Source organism: Trypanosoma brucei, chromosome 7, assembly GCF_000002445.2.
Source record: "Trypanosoma brucei brucei TREU927 chromosome 7, complete sequence".
Taxonomy (NCBI): Eukaryota; Euglenozoa; class Kinetoplastea; order Trypanosomatida; family Trypanosomatidae; genus Trypanosoma; species Trypanosoma brucei.
In genome coordinates this window covers 965,746-981,365 of record NC_007280.1, presented here as the reverse complement: position 1 = coordinate 981,365, position 15,620 = coordinate 965,746, and the positions used below count along the sequence as shown (strand labels likewise).

The window sequence follows — 15,620 nt, the reverse complement described above, 5'->3', positions numbered from 1 at the left end:
GATGTCGTACGTTGTTGGCGATGAGGGCTGTGAAATTGACCTGTCAAAGCTCATCAGCTACACCATGTCATTTCAACCCTTGCAGCTGCTTTTTGAGGATATCATTAAGCGGCTGAAGCAGTCAGAAACTGCAAATGAGAGACAAGACAACGAACTGACCCTGCTGCGGATGGAAATGGACGAGTTGCGGAGGCGCGACGCCGATCGTGAGGCGCAGTTACAGAACATTCTGTCCCGGGCACCGGGAGCCCACCGGCAGCAACCACAAAAACCCGAAGGGGCGACGGTGGAGACGGTGGAAACTGAGGCAGAAGACTCTAAATTGGAGCAAGCACCAGCGGAGTGGTTACCTCCATACGAGGACAGAGGGCAATCCGATAACCTACAGCCACTTTGGGATGAAATCGAATACCTAAAGAGGATGGTGGGAAATTTCTGCGAACCGATGAATAACGCCTCCATTGAACAGCTTTACCACGCCAGGAGGAAAGTTTCCACGACGCAACAATCACCTCTCAGTGGAACCGACGGCGATTTCGTGACGAAGGAGAAACAAAAGGGAGGAGATACTGAGGGTGTGGCGGTTGGTGAAGTTATTCTGCAGCGCGCAAATGAAGAGCTTCAACTTGATGGGATATCCCCAAAAGAGGAAGATCCAACTGGGGAGTCTATGCAACCGGACAACCGCGCCGAGGATGTGGTGCCCGACCAATTGGGGCAGCAGGGTGAGTCCAGCCTCGCACAACCCTCCGGAAGGGTGACACGTCCAGTGTCAGGCCGTCGGATGAGTCAGGGAAGGAGCTCAATCAGTGGTGTGTCGTTCACGAGGGGGATGTCCCCAGAGGATTCCAACAATCCCGAATCACTTTTCGTGCGCGTACGTCAAGATGAAGAGAGTATAGGTCGCCTCAATCGCGTCGTAGCGGAGATATTGAGTGAGTTGAAGGGACTGCAGAAGGATGTTGACCTGATGCGCACCGTCGGGCCTGGTGATGGTCTTGATGCCGTACAATCTGCGCGCCTGGAGGGAGTGGAAGAAGAGCTGGAGGAACTTAAGAGACGCCTTAGTGCGCTTGAAGGGGGTGGCATGCCATACTTGGGTGACACCACGGACGATGTTGCGAGGACTACGCCACACGAAGGTACTGAAAGCTCTTTCCGCAACAGCGGTGATGGCGACGTTGGCGGTGTTGCGGAAGGTGACACCGCTCCGGAAGCTGCTGTTGAGGCCCGTCCCACTGGCATTGTCACCGGTTCTGGTGGTGATGTTGTATCATCTTCCTCTACCCAAAACAGACCGGCAAACACGGAGGTGAGGGATTTGAGAGCTCGTCTCAATAACCTTGAGGCGGCGTTCCGGCGCATGAATGACAAACTACTGAAAATCACTCCCACTGACTCCCAGCCGAAGGCGAAGGAGACGTCCCCCATCCCACCTCAGTCGGTAGGGGAGCCCGCGAGTGGCGTTGAAAAGGAGCTAGCAGAGTCCAAAGAATTTGAGTCAGGAGTGGATAAGGGAGACTTAGAGCAAGTGTGGGGGGCAATTCGTAAGTTGCAAGGGGAAGCCAAGGGGCTCGGTAGGCTGTGCGCTACGTTAGAGAGGAAAAAACAAGACAAGGGCGCCGCTCAGGAGTCATCTCCGGAGACTGGGGGAGGTGTGAGTGATGAGGGACAAATGAAGGCTGACAAAGAATTGGGGTCCAAACAGGGACAGGAATCAGGGGATGGAAGTCCAGTATTAGCCGACCTTAAGGGGGATGAGGAAGTAAAGGAGCGTGTGAAGGACCTGTCCAAACGTCTAAATCAGTTGCAAAACCGTTTGGTAAGTGTTGAAGGCAACGTACTTAACCTCGACGATCGCAAGGCAGATTACTCCGGGCTTCAGCGTTTGGCTGACGACGTTCGCGGTTTGCGACAGCTTTTGGAAATGGAGAGCAGTAAGGGTGGCAGCGAGGGAGCCGCTGCCACAGCTCAGAAGCAGGAGGAACAAATTCAAAATGTACAGAAGGACCTAGTGGAGCAAATGCAGATGCTACAGGCCGTCAGGGACGGCACTAGCGGTGAACTAGACACTCTGCGTAAATATGTGGAGCATATTGACCGCTGCAAGGCGGATGCGCAGCTTGTGGCCAACAAGGCTGAGCGCGATTACGTTGAGAACGCACTGGAGAGGTTGATGCGTGAGGTGGAGCAGGTTCTCAACACCACCAACGCAAGCCTCATTGATACACTTGACAAATCTCTCAATATACTACGCGACATGTTGGATGGCAAGGCAGGCAAGGAAGATCTTGTCAACATGCAGCGCATCTTGAGTGAGGAGCACGACGGCGGCGGTGTTGCTGATGTTCTGATGGGTTTTAGGGGCTTCCGCTGCCTTGGTTGCAACCGTCCTGTCGACAAGATGCGGCCGCGGTCGTTGGGAAGCAGACTTCAACCATTCGTAAATCGCCTGCCGCAGAATCTCCCACCTGATCAAATAATGGGACACGTTCAGGATGTTCCGCTTATTTATAATACAAACAAAGATGTTAAACCGAGTAGTGCATAGGGTGTGAGAGGAGTTGCTCACTCTCTATTTGGAATTACTGGTTGACGCTGTCTGATATCCTCTCTTTTCGTAGATGTCGAATGAAGTTTCGGTACGGTCTGACTTTTATGTAAAGAGGGCGGGAAATTTCAGCTTTCAAGATGCTTCATATGTACAATAGCAGTTGTTTAGAGCGCGCAGATGCTTTTCGCTGCACGCGTGAGCAATCACTCTGTATGACTTGTGCACATATACATACATGTATACATTGTTATAATATATATACACGTGTGCTACCTACGCAAATAAGCGCATTGAGAATTGGGGGGAAATGGCGGCCCTATGGTAGTGGTGCTTTATAAATGTATGAACAACCGAAGACTTGGCAATGAGCGATTTCGAGTGTGCGCTGCAGCAGAGGGGTTTGGAGATGCCTCCAGTTTCTTTCGTTTCCCGTGCTTCTTCGTGTGTTTCCACCACCGCCGCCCTCCACTCTCCACCCTCTAGTCCCCACCCTGATATTAAAACGGTGCTATTATCTTCGACGTTATTAGAGATTTTAGTCACTTCACCCTATCCCTAATTCTTAGTTGTGTCTACCACCAATTCCTTTGAGCGCACACACAAGCAAAGTGGCAGAAGTTAATGTAGGTGAAAACTGTGGCATGGGTGCCGTCTCGTGTGGGGCTTCACCGTAGAAACGGAGCACCGAAGGTGTAGAGATGAGAAAGGATTCAGAAAACCGGAGTGTGAGGTCAGAGAAGAATTATACTTCGGTGACGGTGAGGTCGTTTGTGGAATGAAACCAACGACGACAGCAAGAAAGCGGGAGGAGCTTTTGTATTTTTCTTCTTGGAGGTGAACGAGAGGGAAGGAGATTACGTTAGGGATTTTTAAAAAATTTACTCTCTTAGTGCTTCTTTTTTTTTTTTGTATTTCCCCCCTCTCCGAAGCCGTTCATTTGCTACCCTGCTGTCGTCATTTGCCAAAGATGGCTGTGGGATGCGGCCACTGCACCATTTTCTTCTTACACGAAACCAAATAAACTTAAACTCGCACTTTTCTGCCTTTGCACCTTCATGATATTCGCTACTCCACCAACGCTTTGCTACCTTTCTAAACAATCCGTTTCAATCATGTCTACTGTTTTTCTTCTCTTAAAGTTGTTTGCAACGACTAAGGGAGGAGAATCAACACCAAAGAGAGAAAAGGTGGGGACTTGTCGAAGGGATACAACTACCGGTTAGCATAGATAGAAAGGGGATACTTCCCGTCATTTGTATCTGTACATTCGGTAGAGAAGAAAGGAGGGAAAAGAAGTAAGGTCCATCAGCACATTCAAGCCCAGTTGCAGTGTCTTTCTGGGTCCCTTAAACTGCTATACATCAAGGGATTTTTGTGCCGTGTGGAGAGAAGTGGGACACTCATCGCGCGCACTAATTCCATAAAAGGGCGTCAGCAGCAGTCAAAACGAGGAAATAGCGGATCGAAGCACGTTCTCGTCTCCGCCACACAAGCAGGACAATGGAAACGCACCAGGATCCGCGCAATCTCATTGTTAATTACATCCCAACCCCTGTGACGGAGGAAGACCTTGAGGAGCTGTTTAGACCTTTTGGACCATTAGTTTCTGTTCGTATCATATGCGACCGCGAGAACGGAAATCACCCTAAAGGATACGGATTCGTTCGTTACAAGTTTGTAGAGTCCGCGATGAACGCGATGTCGCGGATGAATGGATACTCGATTAACAATAAGCGTCTTCGTGTCACGCAAGCCACTGGGCCCAGGAAGTACTCACAGGCAGCAGGTTCAACATCCGTGCGTCAGCCAGGGCCGAGAGCACCACCGGGCTCTGCTCCACCCAAAGTGAGCGGGCCGTGCTTCGGCGATGGTGCTGTGGAGCAAATCTCCTTGACTACCTCGAGCCTTGTCCCCTGCCCCATTGTACACCCATTCGACTCAAGAAACAGCGTACTAACAGCAATGGCGCGGCCGCAAGAAACGACAGTGCATCACCCTGCCACATTCGCACTTGTGGACAGAGGTCGTATGCATATGATACAAGCAGCGCCCGGCATTATGGCGGCTCCCGTAGGCAATCAGCAGTTTGTGCAAACGGTGCCAGCTAGTTGGGCCCCGGCACTCTCAACAATACAGCCGCCGGTAGTGCTTAGTGAGGGTGACACAGGTGGCATCGTTACTGGCAACATAAAAACTTGTGGAAGCAGCAGCCCCATGGAGTTAAGCGTCTTAAGCATGACAACCCAACCAGTTCCGGCGATGACTATTCCGCGGGTACAACAGTCGAATTCAGCAACTCAACCCGAGCAGTACCATCCTTCGTCCAAGACTATGGAGCCGCTTTGCTTTCAGTCATACATGCCTCTTAATCCGGTGCGAGACGGAATCCTTCAGGGCAGCGTTTCGTCCTTTTTTACACCCCTGGGTGCTTCGGACCCAACCACCGGCAGCCTTTGCGGCGCGGCTCTCAGTAGCCCGACGACTCGGATGATCGGAACCACCAACTTCATGAGCCCAAACTAAACCATCATTGGTTGCAAAATGAGGAGTGGCGGGCTGCTCGTGTCCACCTGTGAGTACTTATGGTGTAGGGAAGACTTGTCTTTGAAAGGAGATGACCACCGTTTAATGGAGTTGGTGTATCTGTTGTTGCTGTCGTCTTTTGTTTTTACCACCAACGTCGTCTTTGTTAGGGATTGTGAGATGATGATCGTCAATTTATCCTTAGGACTGGGAGGTGTGTGCGTGTATATTTGTGTCCGTGCGTGGGGAGTGAAACTGACGAAGTAAATGCGAGAATGATGGAAATAAAAGGGTTTGGAGTGGAGAAAAGAAAAGAAAAGGAGTGACGCGCAGCGTACACCATACCATTTTGGATTACCGGAGTCGTTTGCCCTTTTTCTCCTCCATTTTCTTTCGTGTATTCCCCTTTGTTTGCTCCCCGCGTCCTGGAAGGCCCCCACATGTTTATGGCATTTTTCTTTGTTTCATGTGTTCTTTTTGTCGTACTTCCTCTCATTTCGTATGTTTTCGTGTGCCGTTTCTGGTGACCCTCTCAGTGGGAAAGGCACAAGCGGGTTTTTGCATTGGTTTATTTACTATGTGCCCGCTGCCGTCTTCTGTCTGTGCGCAGACTCATTGTCTTTCGTAGCTCTGCGTTCTTCTGTTTGTCTTCCTTTCTCCTTTTTTTTTCTTTCTATTCTACCAGATTTTATGTCTTTCCCCCTTTGCTTTGCTTGTTTTGTTCAAATCCCCCTTCCCCCAAGCTTTTGTTTTGGGTGGCTTTTGTTGTCGCTTTTTGTTTTCCCCCCTTTAAATCATTTTTTTTTTTCCTCCCCCCTCTCCGCCAAATTATCACGCGCTGGTACACATTACTTGTGAAGAAGTGAACAGTGCCCTCGGTTTTTTTTTGTTACCATCATTATCTTTTTTGCCAGTTTTTTTCGTCGTTGACCTTTTCCTTTTTCTTTTCTTCCGTTCCCTTGTCCATTTTTTTTTTTTCGTTTCTCCTTGCGTGGACACGATCATTAGTATTAGTAACATTATTCCCGTCATTATCATCATTTTTTTATGATCCTTTTTTTTTCTTTTCATTAATCTGCTTGGTTCATCGCAGTTATTTTCCTTTGTTATCTCAGTGGGTCTTCAGGTGCCAAAGAGAAAGAAAAGAAGAATTTTTTTTTTGCTGACGTTGAAATGCATGGCGTTCCCTATATTTTTGAAAGATGCAATCGAGCGAGAAGAACAATAGGAAGGAAATAAATGAGCAGAGCCCGTAAAAATTTTTTTAAAAAAAATATAAAAAATGTGGAGGAATGCATGTTCGTATTTAAATTTAGTACATAGGTGTATATACATATATACATATGATATAGTGTAATATAAAATGAATTATGTGCGATTGGTGAGACACGAATGGGAACAACACCAATAATGCAAACAGAAGGAAGGAAGGAAGATGCTATTCTTGTTTTTGTTTTTGTTTCTTTTTCCTACACTTATTGTAATTATTCTTATGCTCTTCCACTGGTTTCCTCTTTTCTTTATTATTTGTCATCTTTCTTTTTTTTTTCTTTTACTTCATCTGTCGCCCGGAATATGGTGGAAGTTGGAGGTCGTTGCTGAAAGAAAATGAATGGAATCAAAGCATTTTTTTCAGTTTTTTTTTTAAGAAAAAAAAGGAATAATCAAAACATGCGGCGCAACTCCCCTAATTTCCTTTTCCTTTTTGTTTTTGTTTTTGTTTTTTTCTGTCCTCGCCTCACTTTCCCTCCGATTGTCTTATTTTATCTTGCTTTCGTATCCGTTATAATACAGCTTGCTTAACTTCACATTAGCTGATTCTACAGCCACTTTTATTTCTGTTTTATTTTTGTTTTTTGTTTTTTTTGTTTCTTTTGTTTTTGTTTAATGTGTTGCACAACGCTGGGGAAGAAAGGGGGACTGGAGGAAGAGTGAATGAATAAAATGAGAAAGAATAAGAAAGCAATTATATACGTGTACATTTGCATGTTTAAATTTATACGTAAAGGTGATTTTTTGTTTTCTTTTGTTAAAGGGTTCTGGACCTTCCCAACAATATTTATTGCATTTTGGTATTTAAACACTTCGTGTATTTGTGGTGTTATTATTATTATTATTATTGTTGTTGCTCTGGTAATGATCGTCGTCTTTTTCGCTGTTGCATTTGTCGAGAAAAGAGGAGAAAAAAGCGTTAGAGGAAATAATAACAATAATAATAATTTTTTTTTAAAAAAAAGACTTGAAGCAAGGGAAAAAGGAGGAGAAGCAAGGACGAAAAAAAAAAAAAGGAAAACATAAGATAAATAAAAGATGTGAGGAGAAATACAAGAGGAATAAACCACCGCACAGTAGTGGAAGAGGAATGTGGCGTGTATGAAAAGTAAGAGATGAGTGGCTGTAAGGCGCATCTTCAATTGTTATGCAGCTTATTATTATTATTACTGTTATAATAATAATAATAATATCAGCAATGGCGGTTCTTATTATCATTATTAATTTGCTTGCTATTGGCGTTGTTTTCTTTTTTCCTTTTTGTACATGGTTTTTGTTTAAAAAAGAAAAAAAATTTTCAGTCTTCTTTTGTTTTTTTCTTTCTTTTTTCTCGACTCTCCCCCTCCTTTTTTTTTTCTGCCACTTCGCCTCAATTTCAATATTTGATCCCTTCATTTTTATCTATTCTGCACGCATAAACGCTGTAAAGAATTTGAGGAAATGATATGAGGAGGCGATTGATAAAAATGGACAAAAAATGTGCGTTTTGCTGTTTTTTTTCCTTTTGAATTTCGCCTGTAATGATGAGACTAATATTTAGAAATTAGTGAAGAGGAGGAAAGTGGGGGAAATTAAAAAGGGAGAGGGTAGAAAAACGGAGGGTTAGGATGAAAGAGGACCAAAAAAAAAAAAAAGAGTGATGAAACATCTTTTTTTGTGTTGTTTGTTCTTCTGAAAAGGAAATAAATAAATAAATAAAAAGGGGAAGTGAAGGAGAATAAGAATGCTGTGAAGGAGACATGCGAAGAATGTTAATGGCATTACGTAATGCAATGAATGATGTGTTGGACAAAAACAGGGCGAATATTTATGATTAAAAATATTTATGTGCCCTTTGGCGTGGGTGTATTGGTAGATATGGAATGCGAGTACGCGTGTTTTATATATTTATGTATGAACAAGATTAATTAAAACAAAACGAACTGGAAGTGTGTGAATATAATGGGACCGAATACGGTGATGAGGAGGTGGAAGAAAATTGATGTGGCTGGTTGGCGGAAATCAAAAGCAAAAAAAAAACGACACGATTAGGCTGAGAGGAAAAAAAAACCAATGAAAAGAAAAAACAACAACTGAAAATGTGAAAGGGATGACACAAGGCGACTTGTTGTTTCCATCCGCTTTGTCTTTTTTTCCCCCTCTCTCTCTCTTCTCCATTGTGTCTTTCTTTTCTTCATTCCGGTTCTTTGTATTTTTTTTTTTTTACATGATGGTTTGTGCGTTTTTAAATTTTATTTTCCACTTCCACTCCTTCATCTCTTCACTTCCACCTGTTTTTATGTTTTTGTGCTTTCATGTTTTGTTTTCTTTCCACCTCTTCGAAGACGGAATCAACCACTTTTTTTTTGTTTCTTTTCTTACAATTTTTTCAATGCTGTCATCATTGTTGTTGATTTCGTGCACTTGCCCATTCATTTAAGAGTTTGTTTGTTTGTTTGTTCCGTTCTGTTTTTACTACCATATTCCTCCGATTCCGGTTTCGCGTCCCATTCCCTCACTTTTGTTTCGGTTTTGTTGAATTTCACAAAATATTACTGGCGGCCACGGACATGTCATTGCCATTGCACTGCACACACACTCCATATTAAAAAAAAAAAAAGAAAAAGAACACGCATATTTATAAGTAAATATTCGTATGTATTCATATTTATTTATTCATATATACACTTCTTTTGTTTTTTTTGCCAGAACCGTCCCTTTATTGTGTTGATTATCGCCATTGTGATGATCATAATGATGGTAGGGTGTTAGTACAACATTTTTATAATTTGTTTCCATTATTTTCCATTGGTTTATTTTGATCCTGTTGCTCTTTCCCTCTGTATGTGTGTCCCTGTTTTTCGTATGTGTTTGCGTGATTATTTATCTCTTCTTATCCAACTTTTCCCCCTTCAGAACAATCGTAATCGCATTCACTGCCGTTTTGATTATGATTCATTATTACTAGTAATATTACCATCATCATTATCATTCCCTCACTGTTTTTTGTTGTTAACATTATCATTCATTATTATACTTGTGTAAATATATGTATCTATATATAAGTAAATGAATACATACATATATATATTATATATATATATGTATGTATTCATTGATGATCGGATTATGAGGTATGTGTATGTATTTTCCTTTCCTTTTGTTTATCATTTCAATTTTTGTTGTTTTCGCTTGTTTTCTTCAGTTTTGGGTTTGTCCTTTCATATCATACTTGGGTTCTTATATCTATATATGCATATTTATATTTACATATACTTATGTATAATTTAATTTGATTTGTATTTGTTGGGCCACTTATGGTAATGAAGGGAAATAAAAGGAAACGGTAATAATAAATGAATAATAAGAACAAATTGAATATGTGAAGGAGTGAAAGAAAGATCTCATATATATATATGTATATATATATGCTATCTTTCTTTAAAAAAAAAAAGAATTATCTTTTCCGTTGATTTGTGGAGATGCTTGCGTTCTTGCTCTTGCCTGCCTCACAAGTGTCGTTTCCCACATTCGTTGTGATTTTTTTTTTCGTTTTCTAACTTTTATGTCAAACAAATTTATGTCAACTGGTGTAATCCCTTCGTTCCTCAGTGAAAGGGTTAAGAGATTTCTGTTTTTTTTTGTTTTTTTCCTTTTGCTCGTAATAATCAGTAAAGGATGAAAATTAAAACAGATGAGAAAGCAAACAAACAATATAAAGAAAAAGGAAAAAAAAAGAAAAGGAAGTAACTTTTGCCACTGCAATAGTTACTGTTAATTCTTTCCTTTTTTTTTTACTGTTACTGTCGTCCCCATATTTTTGGTTCGTTTTGTCTTTTTCTTCTTTCTGTTTATTTGTGTATGTGTTTCCTGAGTGGCATGTTATGATTATGATTATTACTATTACTGTTATCACGACTTGTTTACTTTAACACATATGCATTGATTCTTCTTTTCTTTTTTTTCTTTTTCCTTTTCGTTGTTGTTGTTGGTGGTGGTGGTAATTTTTTTTTTCCTTGTGTGTGTGTGTGTTTTTTTTTTTGTTTGTTTGTTTGTTTGTTTTTCCCCTCCGCCACTTTTTTTTTCTTTTCGGTTTCATTTCGCTTCGTTTCCATATGAAAATACTTCACATGCTGATGTGCATTATCTCTTCCCCGCTCCTTCGTACCTGTTAAATAACTTTCACGCGCCTCACAACACAACACCACACCGCACAGCCAGTTTGCTGCTTTTTTTTTATTGTTATTATTATATTATTATTATTTTAAATTTTAAATTTTATTATTTTATTGACGTGCAGTACGGTAGCACACGCCGGTCCTGCAGTTCCTCTTCTTATGCTTTTTTTTTCTTCTTAATTTCAGTCATTATTATAGTTATTATGGTGGCTTTAATTATGTTTTCATTTTCTTTTTTTCTTTTCTTTTCTTTTTTTTCTTTTCGTGTTTATTTTGATAGAGGTCAGCGGAAGTGGAATTTGACGCATTTGTGTGTGTGTGTGTATATATATATATATATATATATGTGTATATGAAGGCAATTAAAATTGGGGGAGGAGAAAAAAAAAAGGAAAGGAAGGAAAAAAAAAAAAGAGTAACAGCAACCCCAACAAAAATAAACACGGAAGAATATGATAAAACACAAATGAGATGCCATTAGACGAGAGGGGAAGAGAAGCGAATAGCGATACAAACTGGAAAGGAGAAAAAAAAAAACAACCCGGCAAGGTCGGTGCGAGCGACTAAATAAATATAAACGGATGGATGCACACGCATTTCTGCGTTTTAGGAGATTTTTTTTTTAAAAAAAAGAGAAAGAGAAGGAAGGAGATATATGGAAGAGAAAAGAATGAATAAAAGAAGGGGGCGAAATAAGTTGTGTTGGTATGTGATCGGGTGAATAAGTGTGTGAGTTTGCAACGGAAGCGCTGGTGTGTTTTGTGTTGCCAGTAACACTATTATTATTATTGTTATTAATATTGATATTATTATTATTATTATTGTCATTATTACCACCGTTGGCTTACATGTATGTACATATATATGCATATACATATGTGTATATGTATATGCGCGTGCACACACCTGTGTATATATTTAAAGTATGTTTGAAGTGAAGTGGTGATGATGAATGAATTGGAGAGAGCTTAAGGAAAAAAAAAAGAAGGAGGAGAAAAAAAGGAGAGCAATAAGGCGTTTATCGGTGTTGACGATGCGGAATGCGGCGTGTGAGCGCCTGAGCTTATTATTATTATTATCATCATTATCCCTACAACCACAATCATAATCATTATTACCATTCTTATTGTCCTTATTATTGGTCATTCTTATTGTTATTATTCCTCTCATTGTCACATTATTATCATTATCATTATCATCATACTTATCACTTACTATGATTCCTGCGCTTACAGAAACAGAGGGGAAACAAAGGGGTAAAATGGGATATATTATATTATATTATATATATATATATACATATATATAATATTGATACATTGATAGAAGGGATGAGAGGTAATTTTTATGGAAAGGGCAAACACAAGAGGAGAAAAATGACGGGTAAAGAGATGTTTTTAATGTTTCGACTCTCACATTTGTATATATTTATTTATATTTATATATTATAAAGTGGGTTCATCCTGCGTAGCCGCGGAGACTTACGACGGGGAAGCGGTAGAAAGTGATGGGAGGGAAGAGAGTTAGGAAAGGTAGAAAACCATAATTAGAAAAAAAAATAAATAAAATAAAATAAACAATAAAGGTACAAATATACAAGAGAATGTGAGTGTGAGTGTGAGTGAGAGAGAGAGAGAGAGAGTGTGTGTGTGTGTGTCACATGATGATAATAACGAAAGCAAATGGTAATGACGCTGAAAATAATAATAATAATAATAATAGTGACAATTGTAATAGTGGTTATAATAATGAAGGTGGTTGTGGTAAAAGGGAACAAAATAAATGGCAAAAAAGCCAAAAAAAAAAGGTCAGCAAGAAGGTGGTTGTGCCTTGGGACCGATGACAAAAACGATAATAAAATGTGACTATTGTAATTAACTTATGTGGCCGTTGTGATTATTAGAATATCTGCATGCGTGTGTGTGCGCACCCGCTTCTGTTTGTTTGTTTGTTTGTTTGTGTTTGTGTGTGAGTGTGGGTAAATGGAACCATTTATCCTTATATTTTTACTTTTGTTTTATCTTTTCGTGTTCCTGATGTTTTTTTCTTTGTTGGATAGTTCCAAACTTCCCCGATTTGTTTTGTTGGATTATTTGTTCCCTCCTTGAGAAAAAAAAATTAAAAAAAACGGACCATCCACTTCTTTTTCCATATTTTTGTTATTCATTATTTCAAAGTTGTTTTTTTTTTTCGGTGTCGCTTCTTTCGATTGCGTCTTTGTCTTTTACTTATCCGTTTGTGAACTTGTGTGTAAATTTGTTTTTGGCCGCACCTTTTGCCCCCGCTCCGCATGCGTTACTTTCACTTGGCGGCTCGTGTCTTTGATTCACCTGGCAGAGGAAGAAAACAAAAAAAAAAAGAAAGAATGAATGAATGTAACACGGCAGGTCACATGGAAATAGAAGTGAGGGAAATTTCTTTACTTTTCTTTTTTGAGGAGAGTGAAGAAAAGCGAGATGTGGGGAAGAATGAGGAACAACCCGCTCTCCTCCTTTCTTTTTTTTATTTTTCTGTTCTGAAAGGAAGCATCTAAGGGAAACTTGCGGAAGGTTTCCAAGACAATTACGTTTGATGTGGGGTTCTTTGCCCGGAAACTTCGACGCATTGCGTCTTAATGGTTATACCTTCGCAGTAATGGGCTGTTCAAAAGCAAGTGTAACATTTCCAAAGTGGGAGTGATGACTCGCACACAGTTTTTTTTTTCTTATTCGAAACCTTTTCAATACCCTTATGTTTGTCTTGTGACGAGCTTCTTCATCATATGTAAATTACTCCTTGCCACACACACACACACACACACACACCCTGTTATTTATTTCTTTATTTTTCCCTCCGTTTGTCTATTATTACAATGCCTTAATTCCTTTCACCTATCAGTCGCTTCACTGTAACAATATATTTGCTGTTGGAGGGACGAACATAGAGGGGTAATTGAAGAAGGAGTTGACTTGGAGAAGAGAGAAAAAAAGAGGGGACGGTAACTTATTTCTTCCGTGGAAAGGGAAAAAAAGTACAACGGCGCCGGCACACAACAGCGCGGTAAAGAGAGGGGCGAAATATGCACGACGGTGCGGGGGCTACCGCTATAATGAGTAACACTAATCATTGCGGGCTCATTGATCAAGTGTTAAAGCGTCTTGAGGGGAAATTGCTCGTGACGAGCTGTAGCAATAAGTTACCTGAGGACTGCGGTCCTTTCCTCCGGAAACTTACTGAAGCAGCGGATGAATCACGCATTAGCGATATCCTGGACGATGTGTTTGACCGCGTTTCTACGATATTTGCCACATACTTGAAGGCAGTGTTAGCAGCAGCAGCAGCAACAACAACAACAACAACTGAAGACGGCGGCGAAGTCCATTCCATGGAGGATACAACCCCGTTAGTTGAAGGCACTGCGCTAACGGCGTTTAACCTAATAACCGCTGAGGCTCTTCCTTTTCTCACTTCTTCCCATGAATGCCGGGACCTTCCCTCATGGGTCGAAGGGGTTTCGTGGTGCCGCCTCGGGAGCTTGTTGGTTTGTTTAATTCGTGAAGCAACCGATGGCTTTCAGTCCCCCACTGTGCGGTTGCGGTGGCATCACATTGAGGGAGAGGAACTCCAGCCGATGTTATCGGTAGTTGTTTTGGTTTGGGAGGTGGTTGTGCGGCTGCTGAGTTTTGTTGTGAACTGCATTGAGTTTGGTGAAGAAGGGGACGCACATCATAGCTCAAAGCCGCACCCGTTGTTGCATATCATCAGTGATTGTTTCGTGGCAATGGTGGAGAACAATAATAAACTTCAGGTCCAGGCCTCTACACTTCCAAACTCGGTTGATGTACTGTGTGTTTTTATCAATAACTATATGTGGATTAAGCAGCAGTGCCGGCGTTTACCGATGTTCAGTGCCACTGAAGTTTTGGCCCTGGTTGATGGTTACACCGCCGGCGCACTTCAGGATCTCCTTAATTGTTGCACAACGGAATTGCAGCACATCATATCGAAAACCACATCCCCAGCTGTGGATGGAGAGTGTCAAAGTGAAATATTGTTTCACCGCATCATCTCACTCTGTCGTTGCATTCGTGGTGTAGCTCCACCTATCCCTCGTCAGGAGGTTACCTCACTTTTATTAGAAAGGACATTGAGGCCATTGGTTGAGCGACTGCTCGATGGTGAAAAGAAACGAGACGTGCCCAGTTTAAGTGTTGTAACGAGAGCACTGCGCGCCTTTGGTGACGTCCAACGTGTTGCGGGTGGTTCGTTCTTTTTACAAGACCTTGCCGGAAAGGTGACGGGAAGCCGTAGCGGGTCATCGGGTGATATTCGTGGGAATGTTGGAATTGATGGTGATGTTTCGGAGTCTTTAATGGCACGTCGTCTGTCGGAGGTGTTGCAGTTTTTAGAGGAGGAGCCCGTTTTTGGCACTCGATGTTGCCAGCAGAGTCCATCGTTTTGCACATTGCGAAGGTTGTTTTTGGATGTACCTTCGTAAGAGTTAATACGAATTCGAAGTAGTAGTGCGGTCTTCATGAAACATGAGTTTGCTTTTCTTTGCACAGCGTGCCGTTGACTTCTTTTCGCGTATTGTTACGGCGCTGTTGCTCCTGGTGTGTTGCCCGTTATTTTGCCAAAGTTGGTTGCTCATCATCTACTGTTTCTTAGTTGTCCAGAGGGGGTTTATGTCAGGGATGTTCGCACTATCGCAAGTTACTGGTGTCTTTCACCGGCTTTTTTATTTTTAAAGTTTCTGTTGGAACAACATGCATATTTTTGCCCAAGTAAGCTTCAATGTTTCATTTTCTGGAACCTTTTCTTCCTTGCAATGCGCGCACAGAAAAATAAATAAATAAGGAGACAATCCTACTACTTTCTTTTTCTCCTTTTTTTTTCTTTTTTCCCCTCTTGACCACTGTTTTTTTTTTTTTTTGCTAATCCGAAGGCACAAAACGACTGTACAGTAGTGAACGTAGCAGTCATTTCAGTGATCGCAACATAGCGTATCATTATAAATCCATCCATATATATATATATATATATCTGTAAACAACAACAACAACACAAAAAAAAACAAAAGGGAGAGCGAAAGAGAAAAGAGAGAGAGAGAGAGCGCATCCTACACACACACACAC

At 41.5% G+C, this 15,620-nt stretch overlaps 4 protein-coding genes across 4 annotated transcripts, besides 39 other annotated features; 3 read left to right on the top strand and 1 right to left on the bottom strand.

Moving 5' to 3' along the window:
- Positions 1 to 15,620: part of a sequence feature (sequence corresponds to BAC RPCI93-28B13) that runs on past both edges of the window.
- Tb927.7.3740 (hypothetical protein, conserved) lies at positions 2 to 2,551 on the top strand (the record flags this gene model as incomplete). Its single annotated transcript, XM_840904.1, has 1 exon — positions 2 to 2,551. The coding sequence occupies one exon, from the start codon at positions 2 to 4 to the stop codon at positions 2,549 to 2,551; it is 2,550 nt and encodes an 849-aa protein (XP_845997.1).
- Tb927.7.3730 (RNA-binding protein, putative) lies at positions 4,055 to 5,077 on the top strand (the record flags this gene model as incomplete). The annotated part of the gene is made up of 1 exon (XM_840903.1): positions 4,055 to 5,077. One exon carries the CDS (start codon positions 4,055 to 4,057, stop codon positions 5,075 to 5,077), a length of 1,023 nt encoding a protein of 340 aa, XP_845996.1.
- Positions 6,009 to 6,062: a sequence feature (A-rich).
- Positions 6,331 to 6,361: a sequence feature (AT_rich).
- Positions 6,519 to 6,631: a sequence feature (A-rich).
- Positions 6,780 to 6,802: a microsatellite.
- Positions 6,908 to 6,963: a sequence feature (A-rich).
- Positions 6,910 to 7,485, bottom strand: Tb927.7.3720 (hypothetical protein; the record flags this gene model as incomplete). The annotated part of the gene is made up of 1 exon (XM_840902.1): positions 6,910 to 7,485. One exon carries the CDS (start codon positions 7,483 to 7,485, stop codon positions 6,910 to 6,912), a length of 576 nt encoding a protein of 191 aa, XP_845995.1.
- Positions 7,179 to 7,204: a microsatellite.
- Positions 7,276 to 7,305: a sequence feature (AT_rich).
- Positions 7,306 to 7,400: a sequence feature (T-rich).
- Positions 7,504 to 7,542: a sequence feature (AT_rich).
- Positions 7,645 to 7,707: a sequence feature (GA-rich).
- Positions 8,030 to 8,050: a sequence feature (AT_rich).
- Positions 8,475 to 8,553: a sequence feature (GA-rich).
- Positions 9,276 to 9,363: a microsatellite.
- Positions 9,374 to 9,440: a microsatellite.
- Positions 9,735 to 9,758: a microsatellite.
- Positions 10,010 to 10,074: a sequence feature (T-rich).
- Positions 10,345 to 10,390: a microsatellite.
- Positions 10,565 to 10,592: a microsatellite.
- Positions 10,593 to 10,619: a sequence feature (AT_rich).
- Positions 10,728 to 10,770: a microsatellite.
- Positions 10,830 to 10,860: a microsatellite.
- Positions 10,885 to 10,921: a sequence feature (T-rich).
- Positions 11,131 to 11,189: a sequence feature (T-rich).
- Positions 11,284 to 11,339: a microsatellite.
- Positions 11,352 to 11,427: a microsatellite.
- Positions 11,570 to 11,708: a microsatellite.
- Positions 11,773 to 11,814: a microsatellite.
- Positions 11,928 to 11,958: a sequence feature (AT_rich).
- Positions 12,049 to 12,083: a sequence feature (AT_rich).
- Positions 12,112 to 12,162: a microsatellite.
- Positions 12,206 to 12,256: a microsatellite.
- Positions 12,444 to 12,466: a microsatellite.
- Positions 13,286 to 13,310: a microsatellite.
- Tb927.7.3710 (hypothetical protein, conserved) lies at positions 13,565 to 14,983 on the top strand (the record flags this gene model as incomplete). The annotated part of the gene is made up of 1 exon (XM_840901.1): positions 13,565 to 14,983. One exon carries the CDS (start codon positions 13,565 to 13,567, stop codon positions 14,981 to 14,983), a length of 1,419 nt encoding a protein of 472 aa, XP_845994.1.
- Positions 13,815 to 13,845: a microsatellite.
- Positions 15,359 to 15,418: a sequence feature (A-rich).
- Positions 15,509 to 15,528: a microsatellite.
- Positions 15,562 to 15,598: a sequence feature (CT-rich).
- Positions 15,607 to 15,620: part of a microsatellite that runs on past the window's edge.